General features: G+C 38.3%; 2 protein-coding genes across 3 annotated transcripts in view; both read left to right on the top strand.

The window, feature by feature from the left end:
- Positions 1–4792: 4792 nt before the first annotated feature.
- LOC139947929 (tRNA-splicing endonuclease subunit Sen15-like) lies at positions 4793–7084 on the top strand. The gene is made up of 4 exons (XM_071945795.1): positions 4793–4906; positions 5129–5210; positions 5801–5936; positions 6284–7084. The coding sequence occupies exons 1-4, from the start codon at positions 4793–4795 to the stop codon at positions 6630–6632; spliced, it is 681 nt and encodes a 226-aa protein (XP_071801896.1). The 3' UTR covers positions 6633–7084.
- An 869-nt stretch (positions 7085–7953) lies between these two features.
- The window catches only part of LOC139947928 (patatin-like phospholipase domain-containing protein 7), a 30191-nt gene continuing 19455 nt past the window's right edge, over positions 7954–18689 (top strand). Inside the window, exons 1-11 of one of the 2 annotated variants that reach the window (XM_071945794.1) lie at positions 7954–8040; positions 9498–9585; positions 11148–11236; positions 11858–11949; positions 12526–12675; positions 13195–13354; positions 13848–13928; positions 14697–14825; positions 14924–15004; positions 15600–15753; positions 16121–16201. In XM_071945794.1, the coding sequence (XP_071801895.1) occupies positions 7963–8040; positions 9498–9585; positions 11148–11236; positions 11858–11949; positions 12526–12675; positions 13195–13354; positions 13848–13928; positions 14697–14825; positions 14924–15004; positions 15600–15753; positions 16121–16201 (1183 nt within the window). In that variant the 5' untranslated portion in view covers positions 7954–7962. Of the gene's footprint in view, positions 8041–9341; positions 9586–11147; positions 11237–11857; positions 11950–12525; positions 12676–13194; positions 13355–13847; positions 13929–14696; positions 14826–14923; positions 15005–15599; positions 15754–16120; positions 16202–18689 lie in introns of those variants that run through there. The other variant, XM_071945793.1, reaches the window with a different exon arrangement.

Here is an 18689-nt window from a genome sequence, read left to right as displayed (position 1 = left end):
GTGTGTAAAGTTTAAATTCACAGTCTGTGTGCAAGTTAGAGGAAAAAGGACATTACAAAAACAAAAACCATTAAGTTTACCTGTAAATACTCTGAGACTTATAATATATCTGGCGTTAATTCTTCTAAAATTACAGTGCAATGGTTGTATAGCCTGTAAAATAGAAATAAAGAGTCTGTTATTACTGATTGTTTGCAACAGAATTCAGGTAAATTAAAGAGGGGCTCCGAGGTCAAATTAATTTTTTTGTGATGCACTCATTTTCCAATAGAGAAGGAGGAAAATTACAAGTTTCTAACCTCAAGTTAAAATGGTGTAAACTTGTATTTTATTTTCCTCGTTCCGAGCAAAATTTTAAACATGGCGGTATTGGACGTCAAAAACAAACGGGTCTGTACAATCCAAAGAGTAATTATTGTGCCAGTCAAAAGATCAAATTCAACGCTGTTTTGATTGAATATCATCAAAATTCAGAATAGAACAAAAAAATTCTCTGTACGGAAATGAACAGAACATACATTTTAAATGTGACGTCATTGAACTTTTTGTGGAATTCTACAAAAGTAATACAATGGCATTGTATACTGTTGAAGCGTGAGGTTGGAGGCTCATTTTTTCACCCATTTTCCAAAGGACTCTATTGGAAAAATGGATCACAAAAGTAAACTTGACTTTGGAGCCCCTCTTTAATATTTTATGTTAACAAATTTTTATGTTAGTGGTTCGCACAAAATGAGTGTCCTTGCTGAAAATTCTGTTTTGGAACCCTCAAGTCACATTCCTGATTTTGTTTTTTTATTATATCAAAATGGTATATTTTAATTCATTAGAAACAGTCAAACTTCGGAAACTACTTGCGTTGTGAGGAATTGTAGCAAGTGGAAGTGTCTCTGAATGGTACAGTACAACACTTGTGTATGTCTAGCGTGTAACAAAGGACGATTGGTTGATAAACCTGCTTAGTGGCAAAATTTGCTTAGCAAGGTTATACATTGTACCAGCCAAAATTCATCCCTACTACACTTTTAAAAAGTGTAATACACAAAATACAGCGCCCAATTTCATAGCGCTGCTTAACCGTAAGCAAATTTGCGTGCTTACTGTAGCATAAAATTTGCTTAAGCCTTAACGTATTTCACAGGTTAGCAGAAATAGAAATTGCACAGTAAGCACAAAATCGTCCCCTAAGCAGCGCTATGAAATTGGGCCCAGGTTACCAGTATTTCATTTTGTGTATTATCATATATAGCCGGTTCACTGCGATTGTTACTAAGCCACAATTTTTCTGAAAAGCAAGGCCCAATAATTATTCAGCTGCTTAGCAACAAATCAGCTCTGAGAAAATCTTAGAGAGAAGCATAAATTGAGTGGGTCACTAGTCACAATAACGCAAACTGAATGTTAATTTGGCTGGTAATCCTGTTTCTGCTGAGCAGTACTTTTCTGTGCTTAGCAGGCTTTGTGCCTACAGCCTTTATGAAATTGGGCTCTGTTCTAATTATACCCCCATGATTCTATAAAGGGCGTGTTCTCATTCTAGGTTTTGGTAAACTAAACTCGTTTATATTTTTGACAATTTATTTTTATATAGAAAGCTTCATTTGGTTTCCGATTGGCTGTGTCTGTGACTAGGTAACTGCAATCGTCCATTGCCAATTTAGACCTACACATTTCAGGACGTCTTCCTTCTTATAACGTCCACAAAATTTAACAAACCACTTATTTTCCCAGAACTTTTGTTGTGATTGTCGTTTTTTTACTTCAAATTGTACTTTCCTCCGATGGTTTTTTATTTCTAAAAAATGAGTACCAAATTTGTTTTTGAGTTCCTATGTTTCTTGAGAGTAGATGTTCAGAAAAATGTTGCCACCCTTTTTAATGAAAAAAAATCCTTAACATGTTTTATTTTAGTCAGTTTAAAATTGCATTCAAATGATTATAATTTCTGTAATAGGACACTTTAAACACTAAGTTATAGAATTTTTATTTTTGTTGTTTTATTTCTGTTCAAATTTTACTTTTGAAAATGCCAACAGCGTGAATCTGATAGTCATTGTAAATAATATTATGTAAAAAGTATAAATTAACAAAATGGACATTATTATCAACTTTTAAGTTAAAAAGTGACAATATTGAAAACATTGGGATAAAATATATATAATGTGTGTTGATTTCTGTTAACTTTAAACTATTGTTGACTTCTTTTGTAAATGGTATCAGAAACAGTTACTTTGAATGGTAAACACATAATAAAGGCTTTCAAATCAGCACAAACAAAAAACTTTCAAGTTTGTTTTGTTATTATATTTAGGAAAATGTCATTATTAGAAAATTACTGCAATAATACATTTATCTGCACATGCAAGTTCCAATGACAAACGTTCTGGGTTAAGCTTTAAACGTTGTGATGCATACAGGCCTTTCCAATTTTAGAATCCAGTTTACAACTTGTGGATCAGTTTGAAATACACTATACAATTTCTGCACGCTGTGACGGGGGTCCATGGCGTTTTGTACACCCGAGGGTGTACAAAACACATGGACCCAAGCCACAACGTGCAACAATTGTTTTGTTATACTTTGGTTACATGATTATTCTCAAAGTTCTGTTGTCATCCTCAAACATTATTACATAGTTAAAAACAATTTTTCACTGTTCCCTCCAACCCGCGGTTGTTTCGCACTAAGTGTGGAAATCGACCAATGGTGGGAACGATCAAGGTAATGTACACCGGTGAACATCACTCGGCAACGGTACATGTGTATTTGTTACACGGCACGTGATTGGTTCTCGACCATCAAACTTCACAGTTTGTTATCGAGGTATAACAATGTGTTTTGAGAAATCTTTTCACTTCTTTGATATTCTTCAACTATGTTAAAGAGAATAATGAAACACTTTACAATGCTATGGTAACTATGGTAACAGACCACGCCCCTTGGCCAGGAATTTAACCCACAACTTATCTGAACACATGGCTTAACTTAAGTAAAAAACATTTGAGGTTTCAGTTCACTTTTTCTTCTTTGTAAAAAAAACAGCAAGAAGTAAAGTCTGGTTAATGTTGGTTTGTGCATAACTCGGAAAAATATTGCCAGCTTGAAAACCGTTTACAGAAATTCAGCAGGAATTGAACAAAATCTAAGTATAAAAGAGACATTGAACCATGTCAACTTGTTTTCATACATCCTCATCTTAATTTTAAAAAGTACAACTGTCTGAAAAGTCAAACTTCTAAACCATCGAGTGGACACTGTGAACCAGAGTTGCTAAGCCACATGTCGATACAAGTTTTATGGAAAACATGTTCACAAGGGAGCCATTTGGCGACTTCATCAACACAGTAAACCTCCATGCAGACAGCACAAACAGTTCCGGCTAACTCGGTGTCTTCACCACTAACATCTTCAAGAGTTAGGAGTTTTGTGCGGAGATTTTTTAACCGAGCGGAGCCTACCGTCTTCTTGGAGACTTTGTCGTCCAGACGAAGCAAGAGATCATAGTCCTCTGGGAGCAAATCCCGTCCCTGGATGAGGACCAAGACTTTCAGGAGTTGTGCATCTTCCTCGGTGCTAGCGTGTCTGGCGATATCGTTCTCATTGAGTTCAAATTTCACCGGCTTGGACGTCTTGCCTGATGAGGGAGCATTACCACCAGGTTGGATGCTATTTCCTGATGTACATGTAGGATCAGGGAGATTCCTAGGAGGACCCCGTCTTGTGAGATTCAATGAAACAAGCTTCTTCTCAATGTTGGCCTTCTTGGCTTCCACACTGTCGATAAGGTGGTCTTCCCTCGCTGTGTTCTTGCAAATCAGGCTGTGGTTTGCGAGTACAGTTCTGACTGGCTTCCCGCCTGTGTTTCGGAGGACGTTCCTGGACCTGTACTGCTTCTCAGCAACCTGCTTCTGCGCTCTGGTTGCCTTGTTCCCCTGTCTTGGTCTCCTGCTGAGACCAGTTGAAGAGCACCCACGAGACTTTGTGAGTTCGTCTGCACAATCACCGGCTAACATTTCGACTCTCTCATTCCACTCCCAGTTGCAAATTTGAAGGGTGTGAGATTTCTGAGATTCGTGATTTGACGAATGGTAGTGGAAATATTCTCCTGACTGTTGACTGTGTACATAGCTAATGATGGTGTAGTTCTGCATTTCAGGAGCTGGTTTGAAGCGCCTCTTCTTTTTCTTAGTGATTGCTTCCATTGTTGCGTCAAACCCTGGACAAGCCCTTGCAAACAGTGCTGCATCACCGACAAGGTCAGAATCGAAAGTGATTTTTCGCTCAATCTCTAAACTTTCTGTTGATTGTGACTCACCCGATTTCAAGTAAAGGGCTTCCCCAACATCTTTGGTATGTGGGGAAACTCCATGATTTCTTGTACAGTTTTTGTTCAACTCCTTGACTATGGGGTATTCCCCGGCAGTGCCGTCGTGGGGCCCACTGGGCCCACCAACCGTAAGGTCAGAACTACAGTCTACAGTACCTTCTTGTGCCACCATTTTCACGACTAATTTAAAGCCTTTTTCGTACAGAAAACTCCCAAAAGACAGGCTCTAGCCTACAGAGCTAACTATCCACGCTGAAGACTTGTCCTGGATTACCGTAGCTTCGGTTTAGGAACGGGTTTTTGTTACTGTGTAATTGCACAACAACCTGTAAACACGGTTCGAATCTAAATAAAGCACATGTTGTAATGTTTATTGCTGTATGTAAAACAGGTGCATGACGTGGATATCTTGTGTCTGATTGGTCGATAAGATTTTCCTATCACGACGTCATAAGTTGTGCCAAGATGGCGGCGCCCATGGACGAAGAAATAGACTCGAGCGATAAAATTATTTTGGACAAAAATGAATATGTTCAGCCTAAAGTTCATAGATGCAATTGGCTCTTGGAGCATCCTAAGGTAACGCGATACTGTGCTAGTAATTTGTGCTTAATTTGCGCTGTAATTGCTGAGTGAAAAAGCACCGTGCGCGCCCGTCATCGTGTGCCTGGATTCTCTGCCGGACTACGGCACCACATTACCGGTGGTCCAGTCGCCGCCCCCGCGCAGTCAGCGCGGTGTCAAATGTTTTACAGTTTTGAGATTGACTCGTCTTAATATTTTCATTTGGTTTGTTTTCAGTACGTGGAGATGAAATCATGGGATTTGGAAAATGATGAACAGATATTCGTCACATTGGTAGTTTACATCAATTTATGTGAAGGTATGAAATTATTTGTAAGTTAAGAATAGGCCTAAATGATTAGTTTGTGATAAAACAAATTTTAAATTAGAAAAAGCACAATTTCATTTCGCCCGACTGGTTTTGCGGTTTTATTTACTTTTCCTGGAGTGATCACTGATAATACTTGTAGTCACTGAATGTAGTGTGTAATTTGAACCTCAAACTTTATGCTAATTTAATTTAAAAGTTGAAATATATATCTGGATATGAAGTGTTCAGATGAAGTGAAATTTCAAAATAATCAATGTTTTCTTTCCTATCATCTTGTAGCCTCCAATCTTCCTTAACTCTAGCCCACCGTGTTGAGCTGTTAATTGCTTTCTTTTAACATCGGTCTCATCACAGTTGACATTCTTATACGACTGTGATGAGACCGATGTTAAAAGGGAGCTATTAACAGCTCAACAAGGTGGACTACCCTAACTCCAGAGGGTTAGGAGGATGGGGGTTACGATTATCACAACTTGAACTTCGTTTCTACATCCCCTTGTTTCAATATCACTCATCAAGGACTCTTTAACGCTTACTTATAAAATTGACACATCATTCTTCTTTGTTTACCTACATAGCTAAGGACTGGTGGAATGTAGCCATTCATCCATGTAGAGAACTTAAGCTTGCGTTCATTACGGGAAAACCAAGCAGAAAAGATGACGTCAGAATTGTCTTACCAATCACATCTAATAACAAGCTAACTCATGAGAGGTATGACTGAGACATTATAGGCCTTACCCCCCCCCCCTTCCACAAAAAAGGAATGAAGGAAACACACAGCCATTCCTTATGAAGCTCCACCAATTGATGACTTCATTACTAAACAGAACCTCAAATTTTGGGTAAAACTTATCCCAGCATGAAGGCACGCAAGGTTTCAGTTTGAATGCACATTTATTTTTGTTATAAATATGATATAGATCTTTGAAAACTTCATGCTTATGGTGGCGTCAAGTGTGAACTTGTGAATTGTTATTTATGAATTTAAGTTAACATTTGCTGAAACTGGGTTTTTTTCCTGGCTCATTGAAACAGCATTTTGTTTACTGTGTTTTCAGGTTACAACAGTTTCTGCAGTATATTCATCTACCAGAACCCCCTTCTACAACAATGGACTCTTCTAAAGAACCTGTTGCCGTTTCGGGAGAAACATCACATTCAGTAACTTTAGCCATAACAGAGTCTGGTTCCACAATCGTATACTATAAGATTACCAATGGTCTGGTTCCTCCCTCTGACCCTCCAAAGGAAGATGGAGATGATGAAACAGTGAGTCAGAGGAAGCGACAAAAGAAGAACCCGAAAAAGGGGGGCCCCTCCCCTGCCGGGGTGAATGAAACTGTCACTGAATATGTAAATGAGGAGGAAGAGGATTACAGGGATGAGTTTATGGAAGAGGAGATTTAGTTCATGAGGTGGGGACACAAATTATGCAAATTTTCAAACAGGAAGAAGCGAATGAAGAGACATTAATGTTTGCAATGGCAGAAATCTCACTCCTGGATGAAGAGAAGAAATTATGGTGGCAGTGTTGCCATTTAGGGTGCAGTGAGCAGTCAGGCATTTAGCCGAACATCTAACATCACATTTTAGAACCTGGCAGCTACCTGCCAGATATACTTTTGACCTTGCATGAGTTTTATCCTTTATGTATAAATTATTTGTATTTTTGTATTTTTATGTGAATTGCCAAATAAATAATAATAATAACAACTTGAAACACTGAAGACAGACGACAACTTTATCTGGCACCCTGCCAATGTAATTACGGTTCAGTTCATTCTATAGTGTTCAATTTATTTATTGTTTGTTAATTCAATTGTAAAGAACCAAAAATAAAATTTTACTTTCATATAAAAAAAAAGTTTTTTGAGAAATTTTATTTAGGCTATAGTGTTAAATTTGTTATTTATTAATTTTTTTATTTTTTTATTTCTGTGTGTTTGTCAAAGGTTTCTCCAAGTTATCTAGTTTTCAATAAAGATACCTACAAAAATAATTGGTTAAAAAACACAAACCACCTTATCATCAAGTAAACATTTGAACGAATTAAATGGAATAAAAAAAATACTGTTTGAATTTTCACTCAAAGAACATTAGCTACATTGGTAACTTTCAAAAACCAGTACCCACATCACATATTGGCCCAATTTCATGGCTCTGCTTATCGCCGAATTCTGCGCTTACGATCACGATTCCCCGCTTACGATCACGATTCCCCGCTTACGTGCAAGCCAAAATTCGCCGCTAACCCGTGAAATACGCTAGCCGTAAGCACAGAACTCCCTTCTTCCGTAAGGGCCGATTCTGTGCTTACGGTAAGCAGAGCCATCATGAAATTGGGCCCAGTTGTGACCCAACATAATTAAACCTGTACAAGATAAAGCTCAATTGGTCATTGGAATCCTGATAAAAAAAATAAGGGCAAATCCTCAATAATGTAGCCTTTTTGACTCGTTGTATAAAAACTTATCAAATATTTAAAACCACTGCTTTCCAAGCCAAACTTGAAGAGAAATGTCCAACTAAACCATAGAGCACCATTCTATAATTATATCGCACAAAATGTACAGTAGGCTAAAGCATCCTTATCCAATCAAACTCTTTATTTACTTGACCACGCCCCCATCCCGCCCACTGGTCACGCGCACAAAAGTGACGTACGTAAATCTACCAAATAAATATAGAGGGCGCCATTCAACGTTATCATCAAGAGAATCAAAATAATGTAATAAAAATGGACTCTCTTAGTCTTACGGTGGATGTGGGAGCATTATTCCCTGAATTTTTCCACCTAAATGATCAGCAGGTTGCGGTAAGCAGAACATTTTACAAGTCAAAATTGTATATAGATCTATTCAGTGTTGAAAACTCATGAAATTAACATTTATTTTTGAAATAATAGAAGTTTAAAGTTTGCCAAAGTGTAAAAGTTTTTTCATTCAAAATGGCATTATTATAAATATTAACATAATTTCATTACGGCATAATAATGTAATGAATGTACTCACGAAAGCACACAGAACTGGCCCGACGTTGTGTAGTCATGTTCGTTTAATATTCATGTTTATTTACCGGATATTATAATTAGTCAAACCATGGAGGGTCAAACAAGGACTAGGAAGGATCGAAGATGAATAAGTGGCCTTGGTTTGACAGTGAGTTAGCACTGAAAAAGCAGTGATGTTACTGCAGGTTGCACTGCAGTGCAATTATTTGGTTTGGAAATTTGCTTGGGTTGGTTGGCTCACTCAATGGTTGGTTGAGGCATAGCCTAGCCAGCCGGCCAGGGACATTCTTGTTTACATCACACTCACATGCATAATGGTCTAGACATAGCATAGTTGACTACACAAGCTAGATCTACATGAAATACATGTACATTTATTTTAATTTTTTACTCTGCATTTACAAAAAATAAGGTATCAAATTGATTATAAATTCGAAACAACAGCATATAAAAAAACACTGGATTGCAGTTTGACTCCATCCATTCCAATACCAAGTCATCAGAAAAAAAAAGAGAAAATTATAATTATCAATCAGACAGTGCGGTAATCTTCAAATTTTCTGAAGCAGCACTTTAAAGGAAAAAGAAGAAGAAGACAGAGATCATTTTTAACACTTGTTGAGCCACAATATTCAGTAAAATCCTATTTTTAAAATCCTGCAACTGAAAATCACTAATTATTTGTTTTTACTGAAAGCAAAACAACAATACACTTCAAAATAGTAGAACTTCAGACATCAGTGCCTAAACAAGTGCAATCAAATGTCAATAATGCATTTCTAGGTCAAATAGCAAAATCGTTATTCGCTGACTACACCCCTGTCCTCACACGGACCATTAGCATATTCCTTCCAGGCCGAGACAGAATAATGCACTGTAAGCAACTATGACTCATTCATTGACGATACAGTACAGTCAGTGTTAGTACTATAGTGTAGTAGTATCGCCGCGGTGAAAGATGAGGCTACATAATATTACAACTAACTATCATTGCTGGCTTCAATTATTACCTCTGGAAAATTACTAGAGCAAAAGCCTCAAGATCGGAGAGGCGTGCAGCAGCAGCGCAAAGAACGTTCCCCCAGCACTTTTTCAAAGATGTTGACATGTCTAGTACAGGCTATGTAAACCACGTTCGTACCTGGCCCAGGTCCGGTTGGCTGTGTGTATATTTTATAATCACACTTCTCGGACTGCAAACGTGCTACAAGCTCGTATCATGGTATTTGTATCTCACCATGCTGTTTTCGTTGTATGAACAGACCGTGCTGACGGTCGTGCTGATCGTGGGCATCCTGGTGGCGGCCATCTTTATTTGTGGTGTTATAAGACACAGGCGCAGTAGAAAATGTAAGTTTGATTTGTTAATTTGTTTTTGTTTTAAAAAAATGTTCAAACAAAGTTGCTTTATATAGAAATTTCACTCTCAATTTTGTTCTCCAGAATTTGCATTTAAATGCTTTCAATATAAAGTTTTCATTATTATGTTTTTAAAAAGTCAATCTGAATAAATACATCTTAAAGATTTGGTGTTATGACCAGTGAAAAACATTGAAGTTGAACAGCCATATTTTCGCTGAAGAAAAATTCTTCTTCAGAACGTGTTGGCTGTTTCAAAATGAAAAACATAAAAAAACTTTCACCCTTGCAAAATGCAAAGTTGTTCACCATGGTTGATTTAAGATAGTTTCGGGATCCTAACAACAATTCATTTCTATTTTCCAAATTGCTGCATGTACCACTTACTTTTGATGCATTATTTGTGTATTATTTTAAAGTAACGTTACAGTATTGGTATGAAACAAAAATCGTGAAGGTCACAGATTTACCTAAAACTTACATGGTCTAAATGATGATGATAGTAGAATAACAAAATATTCCTTAAAATATTTCTGCTTGAAATTTCATATTTGATGAGAAATAAATAATCCAACTGGAGTTTATCGCTCTGTGAGCGTTTTATTCATTTTTTATTTTGGCATCGATGTAATGCAAAATTGTTATATGTTTTTCACTATTCTTTCGTGACCCAGATGACCGATCGATCTCAAACTTCTAAAGGTCTGTCAGTATATGTATTTATATGGTGGATTATATGAAGTGCTTACATTGCCAGCAACTGTTTTGTTAGCAAAAAAAACAAATTCTGTAATGTTCCTTTAAGTACTGCAGTATACATGTAACTTTCCTTAAATCTATGGGGTCAAGTTGTTCAATAAACAAATCTAGCTTGTTTAAAGACAGTGGACTCTATTGGTAGTTGTCAAAGACTAGTGTTCACAGTTGGTGTATCTCAACATGCATAAAATAACAAACCTGTGCAAATTTGAGCTCAATCGGTCATCAAAATTGCGAGATAATAATGAAAGAAGAAAAAACACCCTTGTCGCACGAAGTTGTGTGCTTTCAGATGCCCGTTTTCGAGACCTCACATTCTAAAACTGAGTTCTCGAAATTATATTTGTGGAAAATTACTTCTTTCTCGAAAACTACATTACTTCAGAGGGAGCTGTTTCTCACAATGTTTTATACTATCAACCTCTCCCCATTACTCATAATCAAGTAAGGTTTTATGGTAATACCAATAGTGTCCACGGCAGTCTGCCTTTAAGAAAAACTTAACACCTTTTCATGAAATTGAAAAGATTGCCTCCTCGCCCAGGGCCATTGCCTTGGTTCGTTTTGAAATGTTCCAGTAGATGCTTTAGATGCCCTTCACAAGTTAAAAACTGCCTCGCCCTAACAAGAATAAAAGTATCAGGTTTGTGTACAATAATGCCAAAATTGTTATGGTTTTGTTTTCATGTTGTACTCACATTTACTGGTGTGACAAATTTATGCAGTGATACAAACTTTACCTTTAAAACGAATTAAACCAAAAGCATTAACTTTGATTAATTGTTGTTTTTTAGTATCATGTGCAGCTCAGCCAACAGTGCCCAAGCCCCGTTTCAGGAAAAGGGAGAAGTTTCTCTTTTATGGACGCAAGATGTTGAGAAAGGTAAGAATATTTTGGGATACAAACTAATTTTCTGTATTTTATTTTGGCTTTGCATTTATGGCTTCCAAAAGTTGTCCTATCTTGCTTGGCTAAAGCTTGGGTTGTGACGTTGCAATAGAAAGAACTACATGTACAAGTTTCCTACTAATCGGAGGAGCCAAGCTGTCAACATGGCCCTCGAACGGAGTTTAAAAATACACTTTCAGTTTCCTGACTTTGCTTACAACCGAATTCTGTGTTTATGATCACCATTCTTTGCTTACAAGGCCATCCGCCAATTTTCTGCACTAGCTGTGTAATCAAAGAATGCTTGCATGTAGTATATGGAGTATACACGGCCACCCGCACAAGCAAAATTCCCTGCTTACTTTTGAATTCTGCTTGAAGTAAGCATTGAATTTCCTATTTCCTTAAGCGCTGATTCTTTGCTTAAGGTTAGTGGGCCATGAAATTGTGGCCTTTTTTTACTTTACTTCTCTTTCATCACTTTGGGTAAAATACCTGTTTGTGCACTACAGTTATTTCCAATTTTGTATTTGGTTCTAGAGCAGCGAGCGTGTGATACTTCGTTCTTGTGATGTACTAAAGATTGTTATTTGTTTTTTTTCTCTCTGTTTCAAGGTACGATCAATATCTGGGGCCCAAGTCCACTCTGTCCGGCGACAAGTCCGGAAAAGAAGAGACTACATCAATCTAGCCAAAAGCTTAAAAAAGTGAGTGTTGTTGAAGGTTTTCCTGGCAAATTTCAATCAAACTTCAGTCAATTTAACTCCCGGCTCATTCAAGTTGTCACTAATTTGACTAAAGCCAACAGCAAGAGGCCATTTAATTTTTGGTGCTTTTTTGAGAGTCTTGCTTGATAACCAGAATAAATGATACAAAGTGAAATAAAACTTAAAGCCATTGGACACTTTCGGTAAACAGTATTGTCCAAAGGCCCACACTTAGTGTATCACAACTTATATATAAAATAACAAACCTGTGAAAATTTAGGCTCAATCGGTCATCAAGTCGGGAGAAAATAACGGGAAAACCCACCCTCGTTTCTGCACGTTTCGCCGTGCCATGAAATGTGTTTACTATAAATCCGTAATTCTCGTTGTCGAGAATTGATAATTTTTTCAATGTTTTCTCAAAAAGTAAAGCATTTCATGGAATAATATTTCAAGAGAAGTTACCTTCTGTGAACCCTGTAAGTTATTTGTAAATTTGTGATTTTTTTTTTTTTTTTTTTCTGTTCCGAAAGTGTATAATGGCGTTAAGTTTATAATCACCGTTTTCACCCTCAGTATTCTGCAGACTGACGATGGAGGTATGCAGCCAGTCCTTCAGATCAAGGAGCCGCCAGCTGCCATTTTAGAGGCTGACCTGAGTGAGATCCAGCTACCTCCCGAGCTTCACATTCCTGCCGAGGTGCTTTACATGCTGAAAAACATCAGGTAAGCAGGCCTTGGATTTTTGTTCTTTTGATCGCTTACATCAAAAGGCTTTACCCACCTCAAGGTGTGAGGGCTATGTTTACTTATTTGGGCTGCTGACCAAAAATCAACCTTCACCAGGGGCTCGTTGCAGCCTACTACTGGGACTGAAACGAGGTTGCCCCTTCACATGTAGGCGTGGGTATCATCCACTAGGAGCCTGGCTGGTAGAGCAGAATGCACTACCTTCCCAACTTTTTACGAAGGAATTATGGTTAAATGCCTTCCCCAAGGGCACAAGTTCCATGGCCAGGTATTGAACCCACACTCTGCAGCTGACAACACCAGAGCCTGGGGGCCGGTGAAACTCGACCGCTCAGCTACGACATGACATACAATTATTTAGATGGTCATTAGTGAGTGGTCCGTGCACTGGACTTGAGTTCTGCAAACCGTACTTGATTGTATACCCATCATGCAAAATTTCCAATCCTACTTAAATTAATCTGTTAATCTCTAAATCCCATTCTTTTTCCGCAGGGTATTTGGTCATTTTGAACAGCCGCTCTTTCTAGAGCTGTGTCGCTCAGTGGAGACCAAGTTCCTTCCAGCTGGAGCATTCCTGTTCCGGAGGGGTCAGGCTGATGACAGCATCTTTGTGGTTCAGTCGGGCAGACTCTGCGTGTACATCACTGAGCCGGTACAGTTTAAATGTTCCTTGTCCGCTTCTCAAACTGTCTCTCCCTGTCATTCATAAACATGGTCGGGTTAGGGCGTCGGGTTTGGGCAGTCAAGGGTTTGGTCGGTCGGGTTGGGACAATTTATTTAGGGCAGTCGGGTTGGGGTGTTCAGGTTGGCGTAGTTGGGTTTCCTCGACCATCCATCTCTGGGACCCCTATTCCAAACCTGCTGGGGCCACTATGTGGATTGGGTTTTCAGTCCCTACACGATGGCATGGGTTTCCCTGAAATAATGGTTGATTTCTGGTAGGAGCTATCAGCCCTTGACTATGAAACTTTTCTCTACAGTTTCTGTCGGAATTTCTAGAGGGTGGCCATTGATGGGATTTTTCATGCTATTTGGTTGATGTCGCAGTAGAGAACTTTGAAATTGTTCACTGCTCCTACAGATGTCATTTGTTTTCCTTCTTTTATGCAAAGTTCATAAATTTCTCTCTCTCTCTCTCTCTGTAGGATGGTCATGAGTTTGAAGTGAAGGAAGTGTTACAGGGGGACAGTGTGCACAGTTTACTCAGTGTTCTAGATGTCATTACTGTAAGTCAAACTTCATAGTGTGCCCCTATGACTTTCTTCCAGGCACCAAAAAGTAATTTTGTTTCCCCCACAATTAGTACGGCTCCTGAATTAGTACGGCTCCTGAATAGTCTATAAAAGCCTACACCATGCATAAATATAGGTCAGCCCTTGTACTTGATCCAACGCTCCTACTTTTTTTTCCAAGGACCACATGTCATGCCTGGTTTTCCCATTCCCATGCAGAGTCTAACCAAATCGTTGAATGATAAAACTGCTGGTTTAACCTCGTAAAGTACAAGGTATCTGGTGCTGCTGGCTATCAGGGTGGCATGGTTGGCGTGTGCGTAAAGCGCTCGCCTCTCACCAAGGTGACCCCGGTTCGATTCCCGGACGGGGGCCATATGTGAGTTTAGTTGTGCTTTGGTTCTCTGCTGTGCCACAAGGGTTTTCCAGAACATCCGGTTTTCCTCCCTCGGGAAAAATCAAACACTTTCGATCTTGGCTGTGCTCCGTGGTCATGATGGGTTGATGTGGCTGGCAGCCAAAGGTGCCCTTGCATGCCTGCTTCTCGAACACGTAGCCGCGTCCTTCGCAGTTCAGCTCTTAGCTGCGAGTAAGGATGATTAGCCCCCCAAATTATTATTGTTATTATTATTATTATTATTATTATTATTATCAGCGACAAAGAAAATAGCAAACCCTATAATGTCTCGCTGGATTTGTTTAAGAGTAACATCATCAAGTTTTCAATAAACCAGCTACACTGTGTAAATTTTGTCTCTGCAGGGCCATCCTAACCCATACAAGACAGTATCAGCCAAGGCTACGGAGGACACCATGGTGCTCAGGCTCCCAGTCAAGGCCTTCCAGTCCGTGTTTGAAAGATACCCTGAGAGTCTTGTCAGAGTGGTCCAGGTAAAGTAACATAACCTCTGACCTCATGAGTGACCATATACTCCCGGACGAAGGGCTGAAATGTACTCATGATTTTAAAACACTGATCTTTATTTCAGATGATGGTCGTGAGACTCCAGCGAGTCACCTTCCAGACCCTCCACAACCTTCTCGGCCTGAGCAGTGAACTTATTAACATGGTGAGTAGCCAACTTCCCCACTCCCCCATCAACACAGTTGTTGGCAAAATGATGTCATGGGACACACGTGAATGGCAAAATAGCTATCCTCAAAACATACCGAATCAGATTATCTGTATAGCATATTTTGTCATACACATGTGTTGCATAATGTAGTTTTGCCTCTGAACCTGAAAAACACAGGGTAAAAGAAATTTGCTAGAAATCTGTCAAGTGGTCGCAAACTGACTAGTGTGATAATGACTCTTCTGGAAATCTTCTGGTTCCATTTCTGTATTATGAAGTTATCATCACAGGAAAGTTCCATTATTAAAGATTTACTGAGTTCAGTCACAGAAAACTTGGAAAGTATCCTTTTCAGTGAGGGAACTCACTTATTTGGTTGGTTAAACTTAATGGATGAGCGGTTACTTTGCCTGGTGCATTCAGCAGCACTACTGGTTTGTGCATGATCCAATTAAGTCAACTTTTTGGGGAAAGGGAATAACATGGAGATAACAGGTGTAAGTCGTCAAATTAAAAGGATGTTGTCTTTTTTAGCCTTTGTGTAATGGAGTCTTTACCCACTTCTCTCCCATCCCTCTCCCTGATGTAGGAGGACATCAGCGACCCCAATCTTGCCATCCACGCCCTGAGTCGTAAAACCCTCAGCCCTTCCAAGAAGACCAGCTCAATGGCTGTTGCTAGCGAGGAGACCGTCGTCAAGGCAACGCATCCTGAATACGAAGCTAAAGATGCCTTGAGGAGAGGTGAGATTATTAGAGATTTTTTTCTCCTGCAAAGTTTATTTAGCATCTGACGTAATATAAAGTCTGTCCCGAGCCAGTATGGCCCATCAGGTTGGTGTTTACATCCGGATTTCCTTGGTGTTAAACGACTGTGAATATTTCTACTCCCCCTGGACAGGATGCCAGTCCATCGCAGGTCACTCCCCAGCTCTCGCCGGTACCCATTCGTTCTCATGGGTGAAGAGAAGCAATTATGATAAAGAGTAACGTATTTAAGATTACATTTTTGGCGTGTCAGTTATTCCTGCTGGGAAAGCTTTTCCTTTTTAAGAAACTTTTACTGCTGAAATTTTGTTCTGAGCTGCATTCTTTGTAAATATTTATTCAGTTTTATCAGCCGAGAAGTCAGGGAATTACAGCACAGCGTCTGACAGTGAGCAGGAGTTTAGAGCAAGGTCCAACTCATCAAGTAAGTTCACTTATTTAGTTTTTTTCTATTTCTCTTTAAAAAGAAATTTTAATATCAGTTCAAAACATTTATTTATTTTTGTTTTGAAATATAAAGGGATTAAGGTATTTTTGTTTTTCCTTTCCTGTCAGTAAGCTTCGTCCATTTTCAGTTAGGACAAAAAATAAGAAACACCACAAGGGAAACTGACTGGGTAAATTTGGGGTCCAACAGAAATAAATTTACTAGAGTGGGACTCGAATAAACGACCTCCGGATTATTGTGCCGGCGCTCTACCAACTGAGCTATCTAGCCCTATGTTGGCGGTGTCCCTATTATAATTTGTCAATAATTTCATCATAACCAGAGTAGAAAACTGCCTCTCCTTTTTAATGTTGCTGAATTGATTTCTCATTAGCTGTGAGAGCTAGTATCATGGAACATGTCACCCCAAGGATGGGTCGTCCACGCTCACAATCTCTCGCTTTCATCAGTGAGTTTTATTTTAAACGAGTATGGTCTAATGCAGTTGTACCTCGCAGGAAACAAAAGAGAGAAAGTCGTTTGCCTGCTTTTTATTAGCGAGGAGGTTACTTTTCTCTGTAATCTAACACCTCGTACAGTGCTTTGGTTTTATTTGTTAACACCTTTGATCTGTTGGATTGTGGAACCTTTATCTTTATTCGCCAAGGAAATCCTTCTCCAGGACACCTTTTTAGTCAAGCTTTGTAAGGAATACTTAATTGGTTTCGAAATGGATAAATTAATCCCTATCCACTAGTTTTCAAAAAGAAAATGCATCATTGGTTTTTGAAATTGTAAATTAATTTCTATTTTCTTGTTTAAAAAACATAAATCATAGTTTTTGATGTTTAAGTTAATTTCCATCCACTACTTTTCATAAAGCAGGCATCATTCGCTCTGTAAATGTCTACTCATTCTTAACTTTGAGTTTTAAAAAACAGACATCGTTGGTGTTTTTGCAAGGGTAAATTTTTGGCCCATCCACTACTTTTCAAAAAGTATGCATCATTCGCTTTGTGAACGTTTGTTCATTCTTATCCTCAAGCTTCTAGAAACAATTTTTATTTATATTAAATTCTGAAACACATAAAAGTAGTAATGCTGGTGCTTCTGGGAAAACTGTCACAGTCTCTGTTTTCGGTGTTGGTATATTTTATTGCACGTTCCATTTAAAATTTTAACCTTGTTTCACAGATGAATTGCTTTGTTTTCTTCGGAAATTTGAAGTGAACAAAATTAATTTGGTTTCAGGGAACTTTTGCTGTGATTCTCTGTTGAATAAATTAATTCCTTGTAATTTGTTTATAATTAATACAAAAAACAAGTGCTTAACCAACGGTAATATAATATTAAAACATTGTTAATTACTTTAGAGAATTGTTTTCTGAATGAACTGTTCGTGCGATGCAGTTTTTTTCAAGTTGCTTAAATACAAGTTAAGTTTTGTTTAGTTTGCAGTGCCAAGTTTCATACAGCTGCTCAATGAAGATTGCATTGTGCGATATTTATCAGGTTTAATCACATGGACTGAGGTACATACCAAGCTGATGCACAACCCTGGAAAAAGAATTACTTGTCCCTATATCCTACTGGACAGAAAAAGAAAAACGGATATGTTGTCCTCATTTTTCGATGTATTGTATAATTTGTTATAAAAGCCCTTTGCACAATATGTATGCATAAAATAACCAACCTGTGAAAATTTGAGCTCATTCGGTCGTCCAAGTTGCGAGATAATAATGAAAGAAAAAAACAGTTCACAGGAAGTTTATTTCGAGACCTCAAATTCTAAATCTGAGGTCTCGAAATCAAATTCGTGGAAAATTACTTCTTTCTCGAAAACTACATTACTTCAGAGGGAGCCGTTTCTCACAATGTTTTATACCATCAACCTCTCCCCATTTCTCTTAACCAAGTAAGGTTTAATGCTAATAATTATTTTGAGTAATTACCAATAGTGTCCACTGCCTTTAACAGTGGAACATTGCCACCCCACAAAGTTGTCTTTGTTCCAGTTGCACCCCAAAGAGAATTTCTTTAATTTGAAGGGAATAATAGATTCAAGGAAGTACCCCATAACTGTCGTGTGTAAGGCCGGGTGTATGCCTGTGTGTACCAATTAAACTGCATATTCCACAAAACCTTTAGAGTTAAGTTTAGTGTGAAGACCCTTGTATAGACTGTGCAAGTCTCGCGAGAAATTGAACTTCCGGGACCATTGTGGTCCCAACCTAATGGAGTTTTACGTTGGGGAGATTTTGTTCTGTCAATAATTTTAGTTTAACCTAAGTTATGACTCTAAAAAGTGAATATGTTCTTGGGAATGTAAAAATAAGTAATTAAAAACAGAAAAGTAAAATCTATTCAACAAATTAACGAAGAAAACTAAAGAAAAAAACTTGACCTCCAGTTTCCGGTTTACTCTAAACAATTAAGAATATTACCCAATTGACGTTCCCATTATCGCTGAACCTATGTGATGATC

This window comes from Asterias amurensis, chromosome 15 (assembly GCF_032118995.1).
Source record: "Asterias amurensis chromosome 15, ASM3211899v1".
Taxonomy (NCBI): domain Eukaryota; kingdom Metazoa; phylum Echinodermata; class Asteroidea; order Forcipulatida; family Asteriidae; genus Asterias; species Asterias amurensis.
The sequence above is the reverse complement of the archived record's forward strand: the minus strand, read 5'-3'. Positions and strand labels throughout refer to the sequence as shown.